Source organism: Ranitomeya variabilis, chromosome 5, assembly GCF_051348905.1.
Source record: "Ranitomeya variabilis isolate aRanVar5 chromosome 5, aRanVar5.hap1, whole genome shotgun sequence".
In the NCBI taxonomy this organism is placed as follows: domain Eukaryota; kingdom Metazoa; phylum Chordata; class Amphibia; order Anura; family Dendrobatidae; genus Ranitomeya; species Ranitomeya variabilis.
In genome coordinates, this window is record NC_135236.1 from 658,648,958 (window position 1) to 658,671,140 (window position 22,183).

A 22,183-nucleotide genomic window follows, 5' to 3' on the forward strand; every position below is an offset into this window, starting at 1 on the left:
AATCGCAGATCTTCCATTTAGCCTGTGTATTTGGATCCCATATTAATTGTGTTTGGTTTCCTTTGGTGCTGAAGAGGTTAATGACTCTTTCTATGCTGGTTAGAAACTTGCAGCTTCGTTTTCAGCTGCTTCTGATCGGGTCCTTCCTTACTTCTTCCTATAAAACCTGGCCAGATCTTCTCTGTCCTGCCTGGGAAAGCTTTGCTTCCTTTCTTTTTGGAGATGCAGAAATGAAAAGGAGTTCATTGTCGCTATCGGAGATTCTTCTCCCTGTGAAAAAGAAAAGCTAATCCGTAGAAGTATTGATGCCGTAATTTACCGCCAAGCGCTTGAGCGCCATTTCACTGCTAACTGACTGACGGAGGCTGGAGACGAGACTAGTCTGGCTCCCCCCGGGGACGTAGCTGGAGATGAGACTAGTCTGGCTCCACCCAGGGACATAGCTGGAGATGAGACTAGTCTAGCTCCACCTGGTAGTGTAGCCGGAGATGAGACTAGTCTGACTCTACCCGGAGACGTAGCCAGTGATTAGACTAGTCTGGCTCCGCCCATGGATGTAGCAGGAGATGAGACTAGTCTGGCTCCGCCCATGGATGTACCGGAGATGAGACTATTCTAGCTCTACCCGGGGACATAGCCGGAGATGAGACTAGTCTGGCTCCGCTCAGGGATGTAGCCAAAGATGAGACTAGTTTGGCTCCGCCCGGGAACGTAGCTGCAGATGAGACTAGTCTGGGTGCCCCCAGGCCATAGCCAAAGATGAAACTAGTCTGGCTCTGCTCGGCGACATAGCCAGAGATGTTACAAGTCTGACTCCTCCTGGGGACATAGCCGGAGATGAGACTAGTCTGGCTATGCCTGGGGATATAGCCAGAGATGAGACTAGTTTGGTTCCACTCGGGGACATAGAAGGAGATGAGACTAGTCTGACTCTGCCCGGGGATGTAGCCAAAGATGAGACTAGTCTGGCTCCGCCTGGGGACGTAGCTGCAGATGAGACTAGTCTGGATGTAGCCAGAGATTAAACTAGTCAGACTCCTCCCAGGGATGTAGCCAGAGATGAGACTAGTCTGGCTCCGCTCGAGGAAGTAGCCAGAAGATGAGACTAGTCTGGCTCTGCCTGGGGATATAGCCAGAGATGAGAATAGTTTGGCTCCACTTGGGGACATAGCTGGAGATGAGACTAGTCTGACTCTGCCCAGGGATGTAGCCAGAGATGAGACTAGTCTGGCTCCACTCAGGGATGTAGCCAAAGATGAGACTAGTCTGGCTCCGCCTGGGGACGTAGCTGCAGATGAGACTAGTCTGGATGTAGCCAGAGATTAAACTAGTCTGACTCCTCCCAGGGACGTAGCCAGAGATAAGACTAGTCTGGCTCCACTCGGAGATGTAGCCGGAGATAAGACTAGTCTGGTTCCCCTGAGGATGTAGCCAGAGAGTCTTGTCTGGCTCCTCCTGGGGACGTAACTGCAGATGAGATGAGACTAGTCTGGCTCCCCTCGGGGACATAGCCGGAGATGAGACTAGTCTGGCTCCCCTCGGGGACATAGCCGGAGATGAGACTAGTCTGGCTCCGCCCAGGGATGTAGCCAAAGATGAGTCTAGTCTGGCTCCGCCCTTTTACAACTTCTGCAGGTGATTGACAGGACTCCCACAGCAACAACAAATATCAGATATTGGCCATTAAATCTACTTTCCGTACTACGGTGGCATCTAAGTAATTAAAGGTGGCTTCCTTTGTCCTCCCATTGCTGAACCTTGGCAGGTAACAGAGAAAAAAAGAAAAAAAAAGGGTATTTTTGGCTTAATCCCTCTCCAGAAAAACAAGGTTCATATATTTTAATATATAACTTATCCAGCAAAAAAACAGAGTAGGTTTTTTTGGTAGTTTAAGCCCAGTATGTGACTGATTCCTATACAGCGGCCTCTACAGGAGACATAAGGCATTACATGGTGTTTATTCCTTGCCTTTTCTAAAAGAACCTGCACACACTTTTTTCCTAATTTATTAGAATTACTATAATGAAACGTTTATTCATAATTAGAGATAAGTTTATATTGTGTAAACAGGTTAATTAAAAGTAGTTGGTTTTGCTCTTCCTCGCTTGGACGCACGTCATTATGGTTATGCCAGATGGAGTTTGTGTCCAGTTCAGAAACATTTTCTGTCTGATTAATATCCCCTGAAAATAGAAGATTTCTTTTTAGGAAAATGAGTTCCAAGATTGTTATAGGAGGCAACTGACCTTTCATTTAGGCAATTAATCAGACAGTAGAATGTGTTGTGGCTTTATCTGCATAATAACTACAAAGTTTTCATAGACAAGTCTCTGATATTAACAGCTGAAACATGTAGAAAACAGTCATTCTAAAAGGAAATCTGTCCCTAGACATTAGATTTCTATCTGCTAAGGGTAGGATGCATTATTATAACTTTCCATCACGAACTGCATTGATGATTTACAGGGAATTTAAAAAAAAAAAAAAAACACGATATAAAACAGATTTTTGTATTTTTAAAAAAATTTTAGACAATGTTTGTTACGGAACACTTTTCAGAAGTCTCATTATCATCACAGACAAGATTATATTGACAAGTCTCTATATACAGTAGATAACACAGGATCCACCATTTCCAATAGCTGATGTCACAGCTCACCTCCTCCTCCTCCTGTACAATGACTGATAACACCTCTATATACAGTAGATAACAGGATCCACCATTCATAATAGGTGATGTCACAGCTCACCTCCTCCTCCTGTACAATGACTGATGACTGATAACACCTCTATATACAGTAGACAACACAGGATCCACCATTCACAATAGGTGATGTCACAGCTCACCTCCTCCTCCTGTACAATGACTAATAACACCTCTATATACAGCAGATAACACATGATCCACCATTCACAATAGGTGATATCACAGCTCACCTCCTCCTCCTGTACAGTGACTGATAACACCTCTATATACAGTACAGTAGATAACAGGATCCACCATTCACAGTAGATTATGTCACAGCTCACCTCCTCCTCCTGTACAATGACTGATAACACATGTCACAGCTGGCAATAAAGGAGATCTTCCTACCATGTATCACAAACCATACACCACACTTCACACTCCAGACCACCAGGGGGAGCCTTGCTCCTATCTACTAGGGCACGTCTCACAATAGGGTAAAACTGGTGGGCTGGATAGAAAGTTAGTCAGAAGCTGGCTGGGCTTTGTCCAGGCAACACCTGTCAGGCAGACAGGGGGAAGGAGGAACATCGGAGCTGCAGACAGAGGGTCCCTGACAGGGGTGGGATCCTGTCAGAGGCCTAGACAGAAAGACACGGAGCTGCGCCTGCCCCACGTGCGGCAGCATCCTAAGAAAGGACACGAAGAGAATTGTGTTGTAGAGGGTGAGAAACAAAGTCATAGCACAAGGAGAAAACACCGGGAGGAGTTCTGCCCTGCAATAGGCTGCCTCCTTCTGAGGTGCAGAAACCGGTGGCCGGAACACCGAGGGAGCAACCGTCTCCAAGCCTTGCTCCAGAGACCGGCAGGACAGTCAATTCCACATTGGCTGCCCGACCTTAATACCTAGGACATACAGTGGCAAATTGTGGTGGCTGGGGTGTCTCTAGGGTCCCTGTAAAAAGCCTCAGGCCATCAGTCATACGGGTTTGTCCTATCCACACCATCTGGGGGACAGAGAGGAAGAAGTAACATCTAGAACATCTACAAAAGTTGTGAGGACCTTACCGAGAAGCTCAGCAGGGAGGTACTACAACACCCAGGTGCTAGAGGAAGGCTACTGATTTCCACCTGGATAAGGGGACTCTGGATTTGCCTCCAAACCGGCCGGACTCTGCCTGCCCTGTGATCTGTACCCTGGATTGTGGATGCTGAAGCCTTCAGTAAAAGGTAAAGAGACTGCAACCTTGTGTTGCTTCTGGGAAGCCCTGGGGACATACTTCACCTGGGGGAAGGTATACCATCTAGCTGCCATCACATCACCCCAGCGGACCCCTAAGCAGCGTCGGTCACCCTGACCGAATACCACAGGTGGCGTCACGAACATTTCCCCTTTCCCAAAACCATAAAAACTCTATCTTTTATTGGACGTCCCTAAAAGGGCCACGGACCGGGACGGGCCACCGTGACATCCCCATAAAACACTGAAGGACCCGGTACCGAGTATTACTAACAAAGTTTTAAAAATTCCTTTACTATTGAAATCTTATTTACAAAGTATTTCTTTTTTTGATAACACTTTCCTTTAAATACCCTTTTAGACTTGTCACCATTCAATTCAAACGTCTCCTTGTGGAGAGTGACATGTCTGACATGCCAGAGTAAGGAGACTTGTAGGCCATGCTATGCTTCTCTGGGAAATTAAACACTCATATTGCCTCTTCAGAAAGGAAGAGGACTTGTACTCTACTGTCACCTATTGGAAGTAGTAGTGTAAAACCTGTTGTCAGTGAAAACAGATTTTTCCATTACTGAGATAGGAGATGACACTTGGTGCTCATAAAGTTCTATGAAAAACTACAACTGTTGTATCTGGAGAATTTGCAACACAACATGTGGAAAAAAGGAGGGAAAGCGGTACTTCCAGTGGCTCAAGACGACACATGTCTGCCTCTAGCTCCTCCCTAGAATGTCTGTGTCTGCCTCTAGCTCCTCCCTAGAATATCTGTGTCTGCCTCTAGCTCCTCCCTAGAATGTCTGTGTCTGCCTCTGGCTCCTCCCTAGAATGTCTGTGTCTGCCTCTAGCTCCTCCCTAAAATGTCTGTGTCTGCTTCTAGCTCCTCCCTAGAATGTCTGTGTCTGCCTCTAGCTCCTCCCTAGAATGTCTGTCTGCCTCTAGCTCCTCCCTAGAATGTCTGTGTGTCTCTAGCTCCTCCCTAGAATGTCTGTGTGTCTCTAGCTCCTCCCTAGAATGTCTGTGTCTGCCTCTGGCTCCTCCCTAGAATGTCTGTCTGCCTCTAGCTCCTCCCTAGAATGTCTGTGTGTGTCTCTAGCTCCTCCCTAGAATGTCTGTGTCTGCCTCTGGCTCCTCCCTAGAATGTCTGTCTGCCTCTAGCTCCTCCCTAGAATGTCTGTGTGTCTCTAGCTCCTCCCTAGAATGTATGTGTCTGCCTCTAGCTCCTCCCTAGAATCTCTGTGTGTGTCTCTAGCTCCTCCCTAGAATGTCTGTGTCTGCCTCTGGCTCCTCCCTAGAATGTCTGTCTGCCTCTGGCTCCTCCCTAGAATGTCTGTGTGTCTCTAGCTCCTCCCTAGAATATCTGTGTCTGCTTCTAGCTCCTCCCTAGAATATCTGTGTCTGCTTCTAGCTCCTCCCTAGAATATCTGTGTCTGCCTCTGGCTCCTCCCTAGAATGTGTGTCTCCTCCAGCTCCTCCCCCTCCCTTCTCCATAGAATTTTGTAAGCACCAACTGTCATCTACTATATCAATAACACACATCCAATGTAGGAAAATAGAAGCATTTAGCCATGGAGTATATAAAAAGGATTTCTTTTATTTAAATATATCCATCAAATAACATATACATTTTTTATTGTCAATAAACAAGTTAAAATTGGGGGTAAAACTGCACAGAGAAACCACCGCCAAATACCACACAGGCAATAAGTGAATAACATGAAAATCAAGAGGTTATTTTCCTTAAGGGTAAGTATAGATGCTATTCACCAAGTATTACACCTATTCCATGGTGTGTCCTATAAATTGCACTAATGCGCTAAAAGTCTGAATCTTTTTATATTGTCTACTTGACCGTAATGGTACCAAAATAATAAATGTTACGTTAAGGGTCCCAATGCCCTAAGAAGGTCTGACTTATGGAGACATGGAGTCACAAATGTAAGAAATCAATTACCTGTGAGTAATGGCGGCGACTAGGGTTGAGCGAAACGGATCGGTCATTTTCATAAGTCGCCGACTTTTGGCAAAGTCGGCGTCTCATGAAACCCGACCCGATCCCAGCGTGGGGTCGGCCATGCGGTACGCGATCTTGGCGCCAAAGTCGCATTTTGAATGACGCCTTCCCCGCCATTTTTTATTTTTTCAGCCAATTAATTGTGGGCAGCGTGATGACATAGGTTCCGGCCCGGTTTCTGCGGCGTCATAGAGCCATATTACCGTTTGGGCTGCAGTGGTTTCCGGAGTCAAATACAATATATGCACGGAGGAGAGAGAGAGAGAGAGAGAGAGAGAGAGAGAGAGGGAGAGAGATATGAATGCACATTGACTTGCATTGGGTTTCGTGTTCCGGGACCGGAACCCGACTTTACAGTAGAATCGGCCGATTTCACACGATCCGACTTTTGAGAAGGTCGGGTTTCACAAAACCCAACTCGATCCTAAAAAAGCAAAAGTAGCTCAACCCTAGCGGCGACCCAACCCGGACGCGCGTTTCGCCTGTGGCTTCGTCTGTGGCTTCGTTCCCCGCAGACGAAGCCACAGGCGAAACGCGCGTCCGGGTTGGGTCGCCGCCATTACTCACAGGTAATTGATTTCTTACATTTGTGACTCCATGTCTCCATAAGTCAGACCTTCTTAGGGCATTGGGACCCTTAACGTAACATTTATTATTTTGGTACCATTACGGTCAAGTAGACAATATAAAAAGATTCAGACTTTTAGCGCATTAGTGCAATTTATAGGACACACCATGGAATAGGTGTAATACTTGGTGAATAGCATCTATACTTACCCTTAAGGAAAATAACCTCTTGATTTTCATGTTATTCACTTATTGCCTGTGTGGTATTTGGCGGTGGTTTCTCTGTGCAGTTTTACCCCCAATTTTAACTTGTTTATTGACAATAAAAAATGTATATGTTATTTGATGGATATATTTAAATAAAAGAAATCCTTTTTATATACTCCATGGCTAAATGCTTCTATTTTCCTACATTGGATGTGTGCTGTTTTTGAAGCATGCCATATTACTAGGCGATATCCCTTGCTTTCTTTGAAGTACTATATCAATAAGCTGTAGACTTATGCATATTACAGGGATATTCCCCTTTATGAACATTACCAGTGACGAATACATCAGTAATATGGCAATAGATGGAGAATGTCACTATTTTTTAATTTCTGGGATTAGAAATTGACTTGTGACACGCGTGGGTAATGTGTTTTGCTTTTTTTTTTAAATCATGATTAAGTGGAGTGTTTTAAAATCTCACAAAATCAATCTGCTTTTAGTGAAAGTTGGCCAGACAAAAATAATCAATTTCAGAATGAGTTTTCTTTCTTTCCCTTTTTGTTCCTTTCTTAATGTTAACAGCCATAACAATCAATTACCAATTAATAGTTTTCCCTATATATATATTTCTCAATGAAGGCTCCCAGGCAGAACAAATCCATTCCCCAATAATAGATTGCAAGAGTATTTCAGCAACCGTATTACCCGAGATTACATAGGACAAATGGGATAATGTCCAACAGCATAGTAATAAAACAACATAAACGCCTTTACAAATATATGTTTTCACCCCTGGTACACTATATAATTTCCTGAACTGTAAAACATTGATCCATATGGGTTATTTTCTACTTTTGCACCAAATGCCAAAATATAAATTTTTGCAAGACAGATAGCTTTTGGCTGATCATGAACATGTTCTTTTTTTAATAGCACACCAGGTGGCGAGGAGTGGTATTGCAAGTGAAATGTATCATTGGTTTTAGAGGGGTTATCTGGGGTATAACTTGGGAATAGGGGTTTGACTAGGGTTGAATTCACATATTTATGTAACATAATCTTTGCATGACCCAATTGCGGGTCTCTTGACCTGAATTAAAAGCCTCATATAGATCTATGAGCATTTGAGTTAATTGAGTTATTCTGCAAATTGTATAGCTACGTGCCCAAAAATGTGACTTTTTGGAGCATTATAAGGATCATCTCATTTTGATCATCTCTTTTTGACATGCCGGTGTGAAAATTAGCTGTTCCTAGTGGATCTGGCTTGGGAAATCCCTAGAGATCAGCGATCATTGCTGGGAGAAGTTATAACCAGCCATATAATAGTATAGCGGCCACTGCTGGAGACATGGAGTATTACATGTAAAAAAAAAAAAATAGATTCCTATGTATTAAATTTCCTGGATACAGCATTAAGGGTTCTGAAGACAGCTAGGGACCATTCAATCAGGTTTTTTAGCTGAGCACCCCTCTGTGATATCCATATGTTTGGATAGGTCAAGTGGAAAGGTGAAATATTTAAAATAATACTCAAAAAAAAAACAGAAAAAGCCTTTACAATGAATAATACTCTCTGGATATGAATTCTGTACTAATTGGACTATTATAGTTCGAATGAACTCGAATAGAAAGTCTCCCCTCCCCCGCACAAACTGAAATATAATGCCTTGTGTGAACACGCTATTCATATCTGCAGAATTGCAACCAGTATGTGGTATCCAATGCCGACACCTGCCTGTGTTTCTAGTGACATTAATGAAATTTCAACTATAATTTTATTATATTATTCTAAACTAAGTACATTAGATCCATTAGTTATAATAAATTGTCAGGGAGCTGCGGGGTCGACTCGCTATACTCTGCTGACAGCTGTCGGAACGCTGCCGTGGACTAGGCAATGCAGTGATATGCTATAAATTACATTATATTAATTCAGCAGGGCATTTTAATATGTGTGATAAATAAATGCCTGTTGTCAGAGTAGGTAATTTACGTGTTCTCATACGTATGGATTATTCCTCTGTATAGTGATGAGCGGACGTGCTCGGATAAGGTGTAAGGCTACGTTCACATTTGCGGTCGGCGCCGCAGCGTCGGGCGCCGCAGCGTCGCCGCATGCGTCATGCGCCCCTATATTTAACATGGGGGCGCATGGACATGCGTCGCACTTGCGTTTTGCGCCGCATGCGTCCCTGCGGCGCCCGCGTACGGGCGCAGAGCACGCAGCAAGTTCCATTTTTGCTGCGTCCAAAATCAATGAAAAAAAGGACGCATGCGGCGCAAAACGCAGCGTTGTGCATGCGTTTTGCTGCGTTTTTGTTTGCGTTGTGCGTTGCGGCGCCGACGCTGTGGCGCACAACGCAAATGTGAACGTAGCCTAACAACCCATCCAATCAACACAGGCAAAGAATTCAAACCACAGATTAAGTTATGTGTAATAATTTTAATTTATACTTGATACAAAAGCCTTTGTTGGTCAAGAAGCTTCAAAACTCTTCCTGTATGGAGAAACTAGTCGCAGGCATTGCTCAAGTGTGATTTTGGCCTATTCTACCACACAAACACCTTTCAGATTCTAAAAGTCCAGCAGGCTCCTTCTATGAACTCTGGGCTTTATTTCCTTCCATACATTTTCTATTGGATTCAGGTCCAATGATTCACTCGGCCATTCTAGCAGCTTTATTTTTTTTTGCACTGAAACCAATTGAAAGTTTCCTTGGCTGTGTGTTTGGGATCATTGTCTTGCTGAAATGTCCACCCTCGTTTTATCTTCATCATACTGGTAGATGGCAGCAGATTTTTATCAAGAGCGTCTCTGTACATTTGTCTTTCATTATTTATTCACATATATGATGTTTGCCTGTGCCGTATACTGAAAAACATCCCCACACCATGATATTCCCACCACCAAACCTCACTGGTGGTATGATGTTTTTGGGTAATATGCTGTGCCTTTTGGCCTCCAAACATTATATGTATTATGGCATCCAAAGAGTTCAATTTTGGTCTTATCTGAGCAGACTATATTCACCCAGTATTTCACAGGTTTGTCTAAATATTGTTAAGAAAACTTTAAAACGCTCTTGACCATGCATTTTGTTCAGCAATGGAGTCTTGCGTGGTGAGCGTGCATACAGGCCATGGAGGGTAAGTGCATTACTTATAAGTTTTTTTTAACTATTTTAACAGCTGATTCCAGGTGTTTCTGTTGCTCTCCACATGTGGTCCTTGGCTTATGGACAACAATTCTATTAAATATAATTCTTTTCACTATGCTGTCTGGAATCTTGTGCGGAGCACCTGGTCGAAGCCCGGTTTATGGCAAAATGATGCTCTTTCTACTTCTGGATTATGGCCCCAACGGTGCTCACTGGAACCTTCAGTAGTTTAGAAATTCTTCTGTAACCAATGTCATCAGTATAAACAATGAAGAAAGCGGCAGCACTCACCAAACTTCTTATGCAGGTCACTTTATTGTGTCGGTATCTTCACGGCACGGGGGTGTATTTACAAGGTAATGTGGCAGCTGAACAACGGCCGTTTCGCACCTATCCGGTGCTTCAACGGGTTCCCGTTGAAGCACCGGATAGGTGCGAAACGGCCGTTGTTCAGCTGCCACATTACCTTGTAAATACACCCCCGTGCCGTGAAGATACCGACACAATAAAGTGACCTGCATAAGAAGTTTGGTGAGTGCTGCCGCTTTCTTCATTGTTTATATGAACCACGACGTATTGCTCTGGCTATAGCACCCGACACTCAGCAGACCAGCGGGAGTTAATTTACTCACATGCTCGCAGCCTGACGGATCGGTGGTGCGGATCATTGCTTTTTCTTCTTGGACATGACAATGTCATCAGTATGTTTTGCAACAATAAGGTTGCAAAGGTCTTGAGGCAACTCACTGGTTTTACCCATCATGGGATGTTTCTTGTGTGGCACCTTGGTAATGAGACACCTTTTTATAGGCCATCAGTTGAACCAGCTGATATTATTTTCCACTAAGTGGCAGGATTGCTCTCTAATTACTGATAGATTTCAGCTGGTGTCATGACTCTCCGTGGCTTTTTGCACCTCTCTTTCTTCATGTGTTCAATACTTTTTCTCTGTGTCATTTCTCATTATTACACATAACTTAATTTATGGACATCTATGGGTTGATTTCTTTGCTTGTGTGGATTGGATGGGTTGTTAGTTACCAACATCTCAGGAGAATTTCATGTCAATAGCACCTTTTAGAAATATAATTTCGTAGAAAATTGGGGACGTGTTCAATACTTTGTATATACTTTATGGAGAGTAGTTTATTAAATTGTTCCACTTCTAGTATGATCCATTATGTGAGATCTCTGTGGATTGTATTAATGAATGCAGACGAATATACCGTAAACCTTCGATGCATCCACCAGCTTCTTGCCCTTAGAACATTCTGCTGAACTGGCATAGACATTGTTCCAATATGACTATTTGCATCTTTTTCTGAATCATTAATGACCCCAGGGGCGGACGTGCCCCATTAAATCAGAATACTTTCTATTTGCCCAATACAAAATGTTAGATGCAAGATATATTGTAAATCTGGCGTTAAGCAAATGAGAGATGTCAAGACTTTCTTTATGAAGTTCCTAATGTCGAAGGCAATAAAAAACAAACAGGAAAAGAGGAAAAAAGCTACTTACCAATGTAAATAATCTTTTTTTCCATATCTTCCCATGTGAAATGTGAGGATTATACAATTGTCTGTCAAACATATTTGCTAATGTAAAAAGAATCAGACTAGAGATAATTTTGGTGAATATTTTATCGGCTCAAACAATATCCCAGTGCGGTAAATGGCTTGTCGGTCGGTCGGTCGCTCGGTCGGTCGGTCTATCTACCATAGGGAGTCCTTGTTGCTGAGGCACCTTTGACTGCACTAAAAAAAAAAAAAAACTATAAGTGTGCAAGCACATACCATCACTCAAACAACTCTCTGATCCTCAGGGGTGGGGCTAGCTTTCTTGACCAATGAAATGAGAATAGAGTAGTGGTAACATTTACTTCTGATTTTTTTCCAAATTTTAGCTTAAACTACTAGTAAATTCATGAGTCTGGAGGTTAGATCTCTTGATTTTTGGAAGTTTCCTGCAAACTTGTCAAAAAAAGCGGCTATAGTAAGAAAACTAAGCTTTATTCTCCTTTTAGCTGCTTGTTTCCAGTCATCAGGAATAGTGAGCAGGCTGTAATCACTCCCTCTGATTGCCTGCTCTTAACAAAGAACTATACTTCTTTCTCCCGGTGAAAGCCGTTTCTTCCTTTCCTCCGCTCCCTTAGCACATCAATTCACTGAGAGATCAAATTTCAGCTGCATGTTAAAATCTATGGGGAATGGAGAAGGGAGATGTAGCGTATAAGCAGGAGGAACAAACAGATTATGCTGCTACTGAAGAGTTTTTTTTTTACCTTGCTGATGGATTCACAGCTACACTGCTCAGTTCTGCTGCACAAGGTTCTCCTTGCTGCTTCTCAACATGTGCTATATAGAGACAGGAGAGCAGGAATCCTGAGTGTTGTATAGGGGAGACATAACGGCAGCTAGTGTCTATCCACTAGCTCAGAGACAGCTGAAAATTAGAGATAGAGACTACAAAGGGGAAAAACTGGTGAAAAATGCAAAATATAAACCGTATGGAGGTGGGCGGACACTTGAATGTTCGTGTTCGGCTGAACAGTTACAAAAAGTTTGGGTTCGGGTAGCAGAACAATACCCCAACCCAGACCCCATTCACTTGAATGGGGGGCCCGAACATCCGGTGTTTGCCACACTGTCGTGCATGACAGCACAGCAAACACCGCTTCTGATCGGCGGTGAAATCATCCCCGCCGGTCACAGAGCCACGGTTCCCATGCTGTCAAAAGACAGTGTGAGCGTTCAGCTGTGATCAGAGGTGTAAAGTTTACCTCCGGTCACTGGTGTCAGCGGATGGGACTACAGCTACCATCATCCGACACATGCTGCCACTAATAACAGTGAGAGCAGGAGCGGCTGATGGGTGTATTCATTAGCCGGCTCCTGCACTGTAAATAAATAATTTTTAAAAAATGGCGTGGGTTCCCCTGTATTTTTGATAACCAGCCAGGCAAAACTCACAGCTGGGGGGCTGCAACCCTCAGCTGTCAGCTTCAACAAGGCTGGTTATCAAGAATAGAGAGGACCCCACTCTGTATTTTTTTATTATTTAAATAAATAATTTAAAAAAGAACGGCGAGGGGGTCACCCACATTTTTGACAACCAGCCTTGCTAAAGCTCACAGCTGGAGGCTGGTAATCTCAGGCTGGAAAGGGGCCATGGATATTGCCTAAAAATAGCTGCCCTGAAACGGCACACTTGTTCCCTATACGCACCGCTGCCGTGACACCAGAAGTGACATCTTCGGCGGTGGAAGTCCTGCTCTCATGCGCTCGCTGGACACGGCGAGATGCACCTCCCTCCACTGCCACTATTGGCTCCTGGAGATATTTAAACAGTACCTCTAGTACATAACACGCTGCCCCCCTGAAGAAGCAAAAGCGAAACGCACGTCGGGACATCAGCGCAACAGCTTGGCACATCAATTATGGGTAAGAGGCTTTTTTTTTATCATCCTTTTACATACACTTGTGGCGTTAACTAAATCTTTCAGGAGAACAGTGTACTCCTAACCCTATATACTGATTAGGCTATTATTAATAGATTGGAACTCGCCAAAGTGCGTGTCACCACCTCTTTATCCATTTCAGGAATTTTTCTTGGGGTAAAGGACTTGTTGGGTTAAAATAACATGGCATTCACTCATCTGAAGGAAGAATGGATGTTTGGGAAGGACCGACAGACCTGAAAAATTCTTCGCAATGGTTTCACCAATGTGTTGAAATGGCCTTTGTCAGATTTCTATGACTAGGTGTAGAAAAACAAGCAAACAACCATTTTCTGTTCCGCCTCAAGACATCAATTAGCTGGAGAAAAGTTCAAAGAAGGGTGAGTCGGCCGAGCTAATAAGAGCGTCAGTTCGCTCAGTTCTATGAAAGGTTGTGAAGACTAAATGTATTTACCCCCAGAGGTACAGGGATGAGCGATTCCATCTCGGAGTGGCTGCTAGCACTGATAGAATAAGAAAGGTGCTTGGCATCCTCCTACTATAAAACAAAATACAAACGTTCCTCCTGTCATTTCAGGTGACTTTTCAGAATGAGATGTCATGAGTGTGTGTGTGAATAATAACACTATTTTTGGCCATTATATAACTTGTATCCTGCATTTTCCAAAGAAGTCTCCATACCTTCCTTTCAGTTGTCTCTGAGCTGGAGGGTAAAGACCAGCAGCTATGATGTCTCCTATATATAGCCAGGGGCGTACAGAGAAATTATGGGGCCCAATAGCAAAAGTCTGAATGCCCATCCCCCCCAAAAAATAAAAATAAAAAAAAAATTCACCTCCGGGCCCAGCTCACTGTCTTACGTCTCCACACAGCCTCAGCTCCTCACGCTTCACCTCCAACAGCCGGTAACTGCCCAAACATGTGCAACTACTTTCGGCCGGGCCCAGCATGCACTGTTCTCTCTGGCCGGAAAGCTACGTCAGCCAGGAGGCATGGCGTCCTTATGCAAATCCAGCCAGAGAGTTCAGCCGGGAACAGTGCAGGGCTAGAAAGAAGTTAGGAGGAGCTAGGTACAGAGTGACGGAGGCACGCACATTTAATTAAAGGCACACGGCACAGCCCAGGGGCGGACACTGACTGCTTGGGGCGCCTGTGCAAGAAATGTGTCTGGGCACCCTCCTTTTATGGCGACAAAGCTACATACATTATATATATATATATATATATATATATATATATATATATATATATACACACTAGATGTAGTATATAACACAGCACAAGTAGTATACAGCACAGTCATGTAGTATATAACAGCACATGTAGTATATAACACAGCCCACGTAGTATATAACACAGCCCACGTAGTGTATAGCATAGCCACGTAGTATATTGCACAGCCCATGTAGTATATAGCACAGCCATGTAGTATATAGCACAACCCACGCAGTATATAACACTGCCATGTAGTATATAGCACAGCCCACATAGTATATAGCACAGCCCACGCAGTATATAACATAGCCACGTAGTATATTGCACAGGCACATAGTATATAGCACAGCCCACGCAGTATATAACATAGGCCACTCAGTATATAACAGCCCACGCATTATATAACACAGTCCACACTGTATATAACACAGCCACGTAGTATATAGCACAGCCCATGCAGTATATAACACAGCCACATAGTATATTGCACAGGCACGTAGTATATAGCACAGCCCACATAGTATATAACACAGGCCACGCAGTATATAACACAGCCCACGCAGTATATAACACAGCCCACGCAGTATATAAAACAGGCCACGCAGTATATAACACAGCCCACGCAGTATATAACACAGCCACGCAGTATATAACACAGGTCACGCAGTATATAACACAGCCCAGGTAGTATATAACACAGCCCAGGTAGTATATAACACAGCCACGTAGTATATAGCAATGTGGACACCACATCCCTGTTAAAATAAAAAATAGTTATATACTCACCTTCCGTGGGCCCCCAGATCCAGCCGAGGCCTTTACCGATGCTCCTTGTGACGCTCCGTTCCCACTAATGCTTTGTGGCAATAACCCGTGATCATGTAGCGGTCTCAAAAGACCGCCACGTGATCTCGGCTCATTGCCGCAATGAATTCTTGGGACCGGAGCGCGAGGAGCGGGAAAGGCTGGCGCGGACGGCGGCGAATTACAAAAATAGCAAGAATACACTATGTAAGAGACAGCACTGTACATAACAGCAGAGGAAGCTATATAATAAGGGACGGCACCATATATAACTAGAGAGGATGGTATGCAATAAGGGACGGTGTTATACATGATAAAAGAGGAAACTGTAGCTAAGGATGGTGGTAGACATAATAAGTGAGTGCACTATACACTAAGGGACTGTGGTATACATAAGTGAGTACACTATATACTAAGGGACTGTGCTATACATAAAAAGTGACTACACTATATACTGAGGGATGGTGCTATACATAATAAGCGAGTACACTATGTACTAAGGGACTGTGCTATACATAATAAGTGAGTACACTATATACTAAGGGGCTGTGCTATGTATAATAAGTGAGTACACTATATACTAAGGGACTGTATTAAACATAATAAGTGATAATAACGTCTTCCCCTACCTCCCCTAGTTCCTAAATCCATTATAAATCCCCCTTCCTTCCTTCCCAATCCCAGATACCCCTCCTTGTCCTCCCCCCACATTCCATCATTGTCCTCTCCCCCATCATTGCCTTCTCCCCCAGCACCCCCATCATTGCCCTTTCCACCACCTCTATCATTGCTTTCTCCCCACCGCCCCATCATTGCCCATTCCACCACTTCCATCATTTCCTCCTCCACCCATTATTGCCCTTTCCACCACCTCATCATTGCTTTCTCCCCCATCACCCCCATCATTGCCTTTTCCCCCATCACCCCCATCATTGTCCTCTCCTCCACCTACACACTGACACACACAGCACCACTCACATCTCTGCACGTTCCCCGGCAGCACTACACAAGCGCGCGCGCGCACACACACACATACACCACCACTCATCTCTACACACACACACAGCAGACAGCACCTCTCACCTCTCCGCATTCTCTCCACCGTCGCCGGCAGCTTCCTCTCACTGGCACAGCGGCTGCGGCGCTGAATGATGATGTAATCCAGCCGCGCCACTGACTGCTGTGTGAGACAGGAAGCACGGGCAGGAAGCAGGACGGATCGCTGCAGCTCAGCTGCCATTTTCTCTTGTACGGATCTCTCCCTGTCTACCGCACATGAGGGCAATCTGGCCAGGGGCCCCCCAGAGCCTCGGGGCCGCATAAACAGGCCAGATTGCCCTTATTAGCCACCCTGTAGGGGCTCCCCGAAGCCTCTGGACCTTGATGCAACCCGGCTGTACATGAGGTATGTCCGCCCCTGGCACAGCCATTGCGGCCCAACTCCGGCGGGCCCCCTCACCCCTCGGGGCGCCATTGGCTGTACACCACTGTACACAGCACGCAGCACAGGAATGAGGGATTCCTGCTCACCCGTATCTATGTATCTGTACATCCACAACACATGCAGGTAGTGCCTAACAAACAGGGAATACTTGCATGTGTTGCCGCTGTCGAACAGCTGCGAGACATGCAGCCGCGGGGACTCCAATATATTATTCCATCAAGCCGAAGACGCTCAGTTAGCACCCGAGCATGCTCAGATAACACCTCTGAACACGATCGCTCTTCACTAGTTAGTATATATTGTAATATAGTTTGGAAAAACTATTTCGGTTGTCAATAGAAAGAAATAGCGCAATATTTTAAACTTTCCAACATATGAAAATATCAATAAATAATCTCCTCGGGAAACGTTTGTATATGGTGAATACCGTACGTACAATTTTCAGAGGTCTCCTTTTCCTTTAATTCCTTTCTTCCTATAAATTACATTATTTTTTTTTCTATTTCGGAGCTCGGACTGAAATTGATTTATCAATATCCCTGCGCAAAACTATAGGGAAAAGAAAGCGTGTGAACTTTCACCTCTTCGTTGGCTAACATCGTATTATTTGCCTTGGAATTGATCATTTGTCTGAATTCGGTCATATATGAAATAAATCACTTCCAGCAAAGACGAACCCGATTGGCTGAGAACCTGCAATGAACACATCTCTCGTTATTACCAGACCTCCGATCGTATCCGTAATGTCAGGTGGCTGTATAATTGGCCGGTTTATCTTCCATCTAATGTCAAATTACTCTTAATGAAATATAATGGCTGCGACTAATTACATTGTATGATCTGCCGAGCGAAGCGAGAAAACAAAGTGCAGACTGGAATTGCTATCCGTATAACTTCCCGAGCTGTGATATTGACGTCCTATCCTTAGGATTGGGGATCGCGCCGATCAGCTGAATGCCGCGGTGTTACTTTAGGCTGTGTTCACATGTGTTACTGATATATGTCTAGCATACCTGTTTACAGGAAGCCTCAGTCCTAATGTTGGACCCTGTCCATCGGCCATGTTGACAGTCCATGGCCCTCAGCCCAGAACGCCGCGACATCCCCGGTGAATGATATGCAACTTAAGAGTCGGTATGTTGGGTGAATATGTGCTGGTGGCTACACATTCGGCATGCAGTATACAGCACACCAAGTGTAAACTACTACATGTATGGTAAAATGTCCCTGATACATCCTGTATTATACTCCAGAGCTGCACTCACTACTCTGCTGGTGCAGTCACTGTGTACATACATTACTGATCCTGAGTTACATCCTCTATTATACTCCAGAGCTGCACTCACTATTCTGCTGGTGCAGTCACTGTGTACGTACATTACATTACTGATCCTGAGTGACATCCTGTATTTTACCCCAGAGCTGCACTCACTACTCTGCTGGTGCAGTCACTGTGTACATACATTACATTACTGTTCCTGAGTTACATCCTGTATTATACCCCAGAGCTGCACTCACTACTCTGCTGGTGCAGTCACTGTGTACATACATTACATTACTGATCCTGAGTTACATCCTCTATTATACTCCAGAGCTGCACTCACTACTCTGCTGGTGCAGTCACTGTGTACATACATTACATTATTGATCCTGAGTGACATCCTGTATTTTACCCCAGAGCTGCACTCACTACTCTGCTGGTGCAGTCACTGTGTACATACATTACATTACTGATCCTGAGTTACATCCTCTATTATACTCCAGAGCGGCACTCACTATTCTGCTGGTGCAGTCACTGTGTACATACATTACATTACTGATCCGGAGTTACATCCTGTATTATACTCCAGAGCTGCACTCACTATTCTGCTGGTGCAGTCACTGTGTACATGCAGCGCCCCAGAGTCCTGGTCGTTGCAGTACTGTGGCTCCGCCACTATGGGGAGCTATGGTGCGTCTGATGGCACTGAAGGAGTTCATCTGATCAGGTATCACAGACACCAATACATTTCACAGCCGGGCCTCCGGGGGGAGCTAAGGGTGCTATTCATTAGGCCACTCCCCACCATAGTGGGTAAACTGGGGGTCAGGCAGGAAGTTAGAGGAGAAAGCTGACTGGGTTGGAACCAGGCAACACCTTGTGGCAGAGGGTGTTGTAGGGGAAGATACAGTAGGGTCTCTGTCAGGGGTGGGATCCTGACAGAGGCTTGGCAACTTGAACGAACGTAACGGGACCGTGCCTGCTCCGGGAAGCGGCGGTGCCCAAGGAAGGATTAGAAGCGAGATAGATTGTGCTGAGTGAGAAACGAGATCACGCAAAAGGAGAAACACCAGTAGGAGTCGTGCTGTAAGACCGAGGCAACATCCTACTGAGGCGCACTACCGGTGGCCGGAACGCCGAGGGAGTATCATAACATTCAGCTTCAAGCAATACTCCAAACAGCGGCAGGACAGTCAGTCTAAGGCGGGCTGTCTAACTTATATCACCTATGCAGTCTTGGGGGCAACTTGTGGAGAGGGGCGACTCTAGGGTCCCGGAAGAGCTCCGAGCCTACCCGTCAAACGGGTGCCGTCCTAACCGTAACATCAGGGAGGGACGGAGGATTAGCAGAACATCATCTAATCGAGTTGTGAGGGAACTTAAGAAACGGACTCAACAGTTGTGGGGACTTTCCGTAAGCACAGCAGGGGAGGACCACAACACATAGCGCAAGCAGGTAGGCACAGATTTCCACCTGTGAAGAGAACTCTGGAGGTGCCATTGGACCGGCCGGACTTGCGCAGCCTGGTGAACCGTATTCCGGACTGAGGACTCTAAAACCTTCAGTAAAGAGGTAAAGAGACTGCAACCTGGTGTCCTCGTTATTTACTGCACTGCACCACCACAGCCTCACCACCACTATCTACATCTATCAGATACTGTGCGCCCTTCGGCAGGGTCACGGACCGGGGCCTAGCCGCCGTGACAACCCCAGAGCAGAGACTCAGAGGCCCGGTACCGGGTACCCCTCGGCCCTGCGGCAGTGGGGGCGCTACATACATACATTACATTACTGATGCTGAGTTACATCCTGTATTATACTCCAGAGCTGCCCTCACTATTCTGCTGGTGCAGTCACTGTGTACATACATTACATTACTGATCCTCAGTTACATCCTGTATTATACTCCAGAGCTGCCCTCACTATTCTGCTGGTGCAGTCACTGTGTACATACATTACATTACTGATGCTGAGTTACATCCTGTATTATACTCCAGAGCTGCACTCACTATTCTGCTGGTGCAGTCACCGTGTACATACATTACATTACTGATCCTCAGTTACATCCTGTATTATACTCCAGAGCTGCCCTCACTATTCTGCTGGTGCAGTCACTGTGTACATACATTACATTACTGATCCTCAGTTACATCCTGTATTATACTCCAGAGCTGCCCTCACTATTCTGCTGGTGCAGTCACTGTGTACATACATTACATTACTGATCCTCAGTTACATCCTGTATTATACTCCAGAGCTGCCCTCACTATTCTGCTGGTGCAGTCACTGTGTACATACATTACATTACTGATCCTCAGTTACATCCTGTATTATACCCCAGAGCTGCACTCACTATTCTGCTGGTGCAGTCACTATGTACATACATTACATTACTGATCCTGAGTTACATCCTGTATTATACTCCAGAGCTGCACTCACTTTTCATGAAAACTGTATGATGGGTGGGTGGAAGGAAGCAAACATTTCGAACAGCAAAACAAATGGAAATAAAGGAGCGCTGATTGACTTGCTCTATCGATGATTGGTGCACTTTACAGCAAGTTGTGCATGTAGAAGGACTGGATAATTTATGGGTCCCGTCCCTTTAAGACATCAGCCTATAATTGCTTCTCCCTGGACTGTGTGTATATTGCTTTTCTGAGAAACATTTGAAAGCAGCTGCGAAAATGCATCAGGATCGACAGGGGCTAAATTTAGAAGATCGGGAAAGCGTTGGGAGTTTCTCCTCGCTGCGGCGCAGACACCTGGACCGTTCGCCTTCCTTACACGCTAATGAATTACCCTCTTTATTGCGTGACAAGTCACTTGCGCTCAGTATTTGGCTTCTCTTCCTCTCTTTTCCCTGTCACGGCCGTTCCTGAATTTTAAGGAAGATTTACTTTGAGATTTCCTCCATGCCGCCCAAATGCCATAATACAATTCCCCTCGCCTATTTATAGTTCTCTTTTAGGCTGTTTTGTCTTTTTTCTCTTTGATCCTTTCTCTTTTCCTTCTCATCTCGTCGTTAAAATTATTTTCCTGTTGAATAACAGTAACTTAAAAATCGCCCTCTTAAAGGAGAAGTATGTAAAACAATGGGGGGTGGGCTATTGAGAATTACGAAAATTAATAAATAATAAATATTTTGCTAGAATAGATTGACGCAATGCATTACCTTATTTTTTTTTTTACTTATTTTTATATTGTTTTTGGATGGAAACCGTCAGCAAGTAGGTTTCCTGCTGTTGTTGCTTAATACGTTTCTTCCTCTCTTGTAGGTTTGTAGTGGACCTTCACAAACTGTTCAGCCAGTGGCACGTCCAAAGCCTGCCCAGCCCGTTCAACATGTGATCCACACCCCCATTCAGCCTAGTTGCCCAGGAAGAGGCAAAATGGCCAAATTGCTAAATCCAGAGGAGATGACCTCCAGGGATTACTACTTTGATTCCTATGCACATTTTGGAATTCATGAGGTAAGAAGCCCAAAATTGTCTGTGCAGAGGGAACAGTGCAGAGGGAAAAGTGCAGAGGGAGTAGTGCAGAGGGAGCAGTGCAGAGGGAATAGTGCAGACTAGGTTATGGTGCAGAGGGAGCAGTGCAGAGGGAGCAGTGCAGAGGGAATAGTGATGAAGGAGCAGTGCAGAGGGAATAGTGCAGAGGTAATAGTGTAAAGGGAGTAGTGCAGAGGGAACAGTGCAGAGGGAGCAGTGCAGAGGAAATAGTGCAGAGGGAATAGTGCAGAGGTAATAATGCAGAGGTAATGGTGCAGAGGGAATAGTGTAGAGGGAATAGTGCAGAGGGAGCAGTGCAGAGGGAATAGTACTAAGGGAATAGTGCAGAGGAAATGGTGCAGAGGGAATAGTGCAGAGGGAATAGTGCAGAGGGAATAGTGACGAGGGAACAGTGCAGAAGGAAAAGTGCAGAGGGAGTAGTGTAGAGGGAATAGTGTAGAGAGAGTAGTGCAGAGGGAGTAGTGCAGAGGGAGTAGGGCAGAGGGAATAGTACAGAGGGAATAGTGTAGAGGTAATAGTGTAAAGGGAGTAGTGCAGAGGAAATAGTGCAGAGGGAACAGTCCAGAGGTAATGGTGCAGAGGGAATACTGCAGAGGGAATATTGCAGAGGG

The 22,183-nt window shown here is 44.9% G+C and overlaps 1 protein-coding gene and 1 long non-coding RNA gene across 3 annotated transcripts in view; one reads left to right on the plus strand and one right to left on the minus strand.

Annotated features, from left to right (window-relative positions):
* Window positions 1–22,183, plus strand: part of PRMT8 (protein arginine methyltransferase 8) — a 188,835-nt gene that overhangs the window by 111,754 nt on the left and 54,898 nt on the right. For both annotated transcript variants that reach the window (XM_077266494.1, XM_077266493.1), the window contains exon 2: window positions 21,339–21,533. In XM_077266494.1, the coding sequence (XP_077122609.1) occupies window positions 21,453–21,533 (81 nt within the window). In that variant the 5' untranslated portion in view covers window positions 21,339–21,452. The remainder of the gene's footprint in view (window positions 1–21,338; window positions 21,534–22,183) is intronic.
* Window positions 11,403–14,240, minus strand: LOC143774009 (uncharacterized). The gene is made up of 4 exons (XR_013215459.1): window positions 14,171–14,240; window positions 12,160–12,232; window positions 11,983–12,075; window positions 11,403–11,632 (listed from the first exon to the last, which is right to left on the minus strand). It is a non-coding gene; the product is annotated as an uncharacterized LOC143774009 (long non-coding RNA).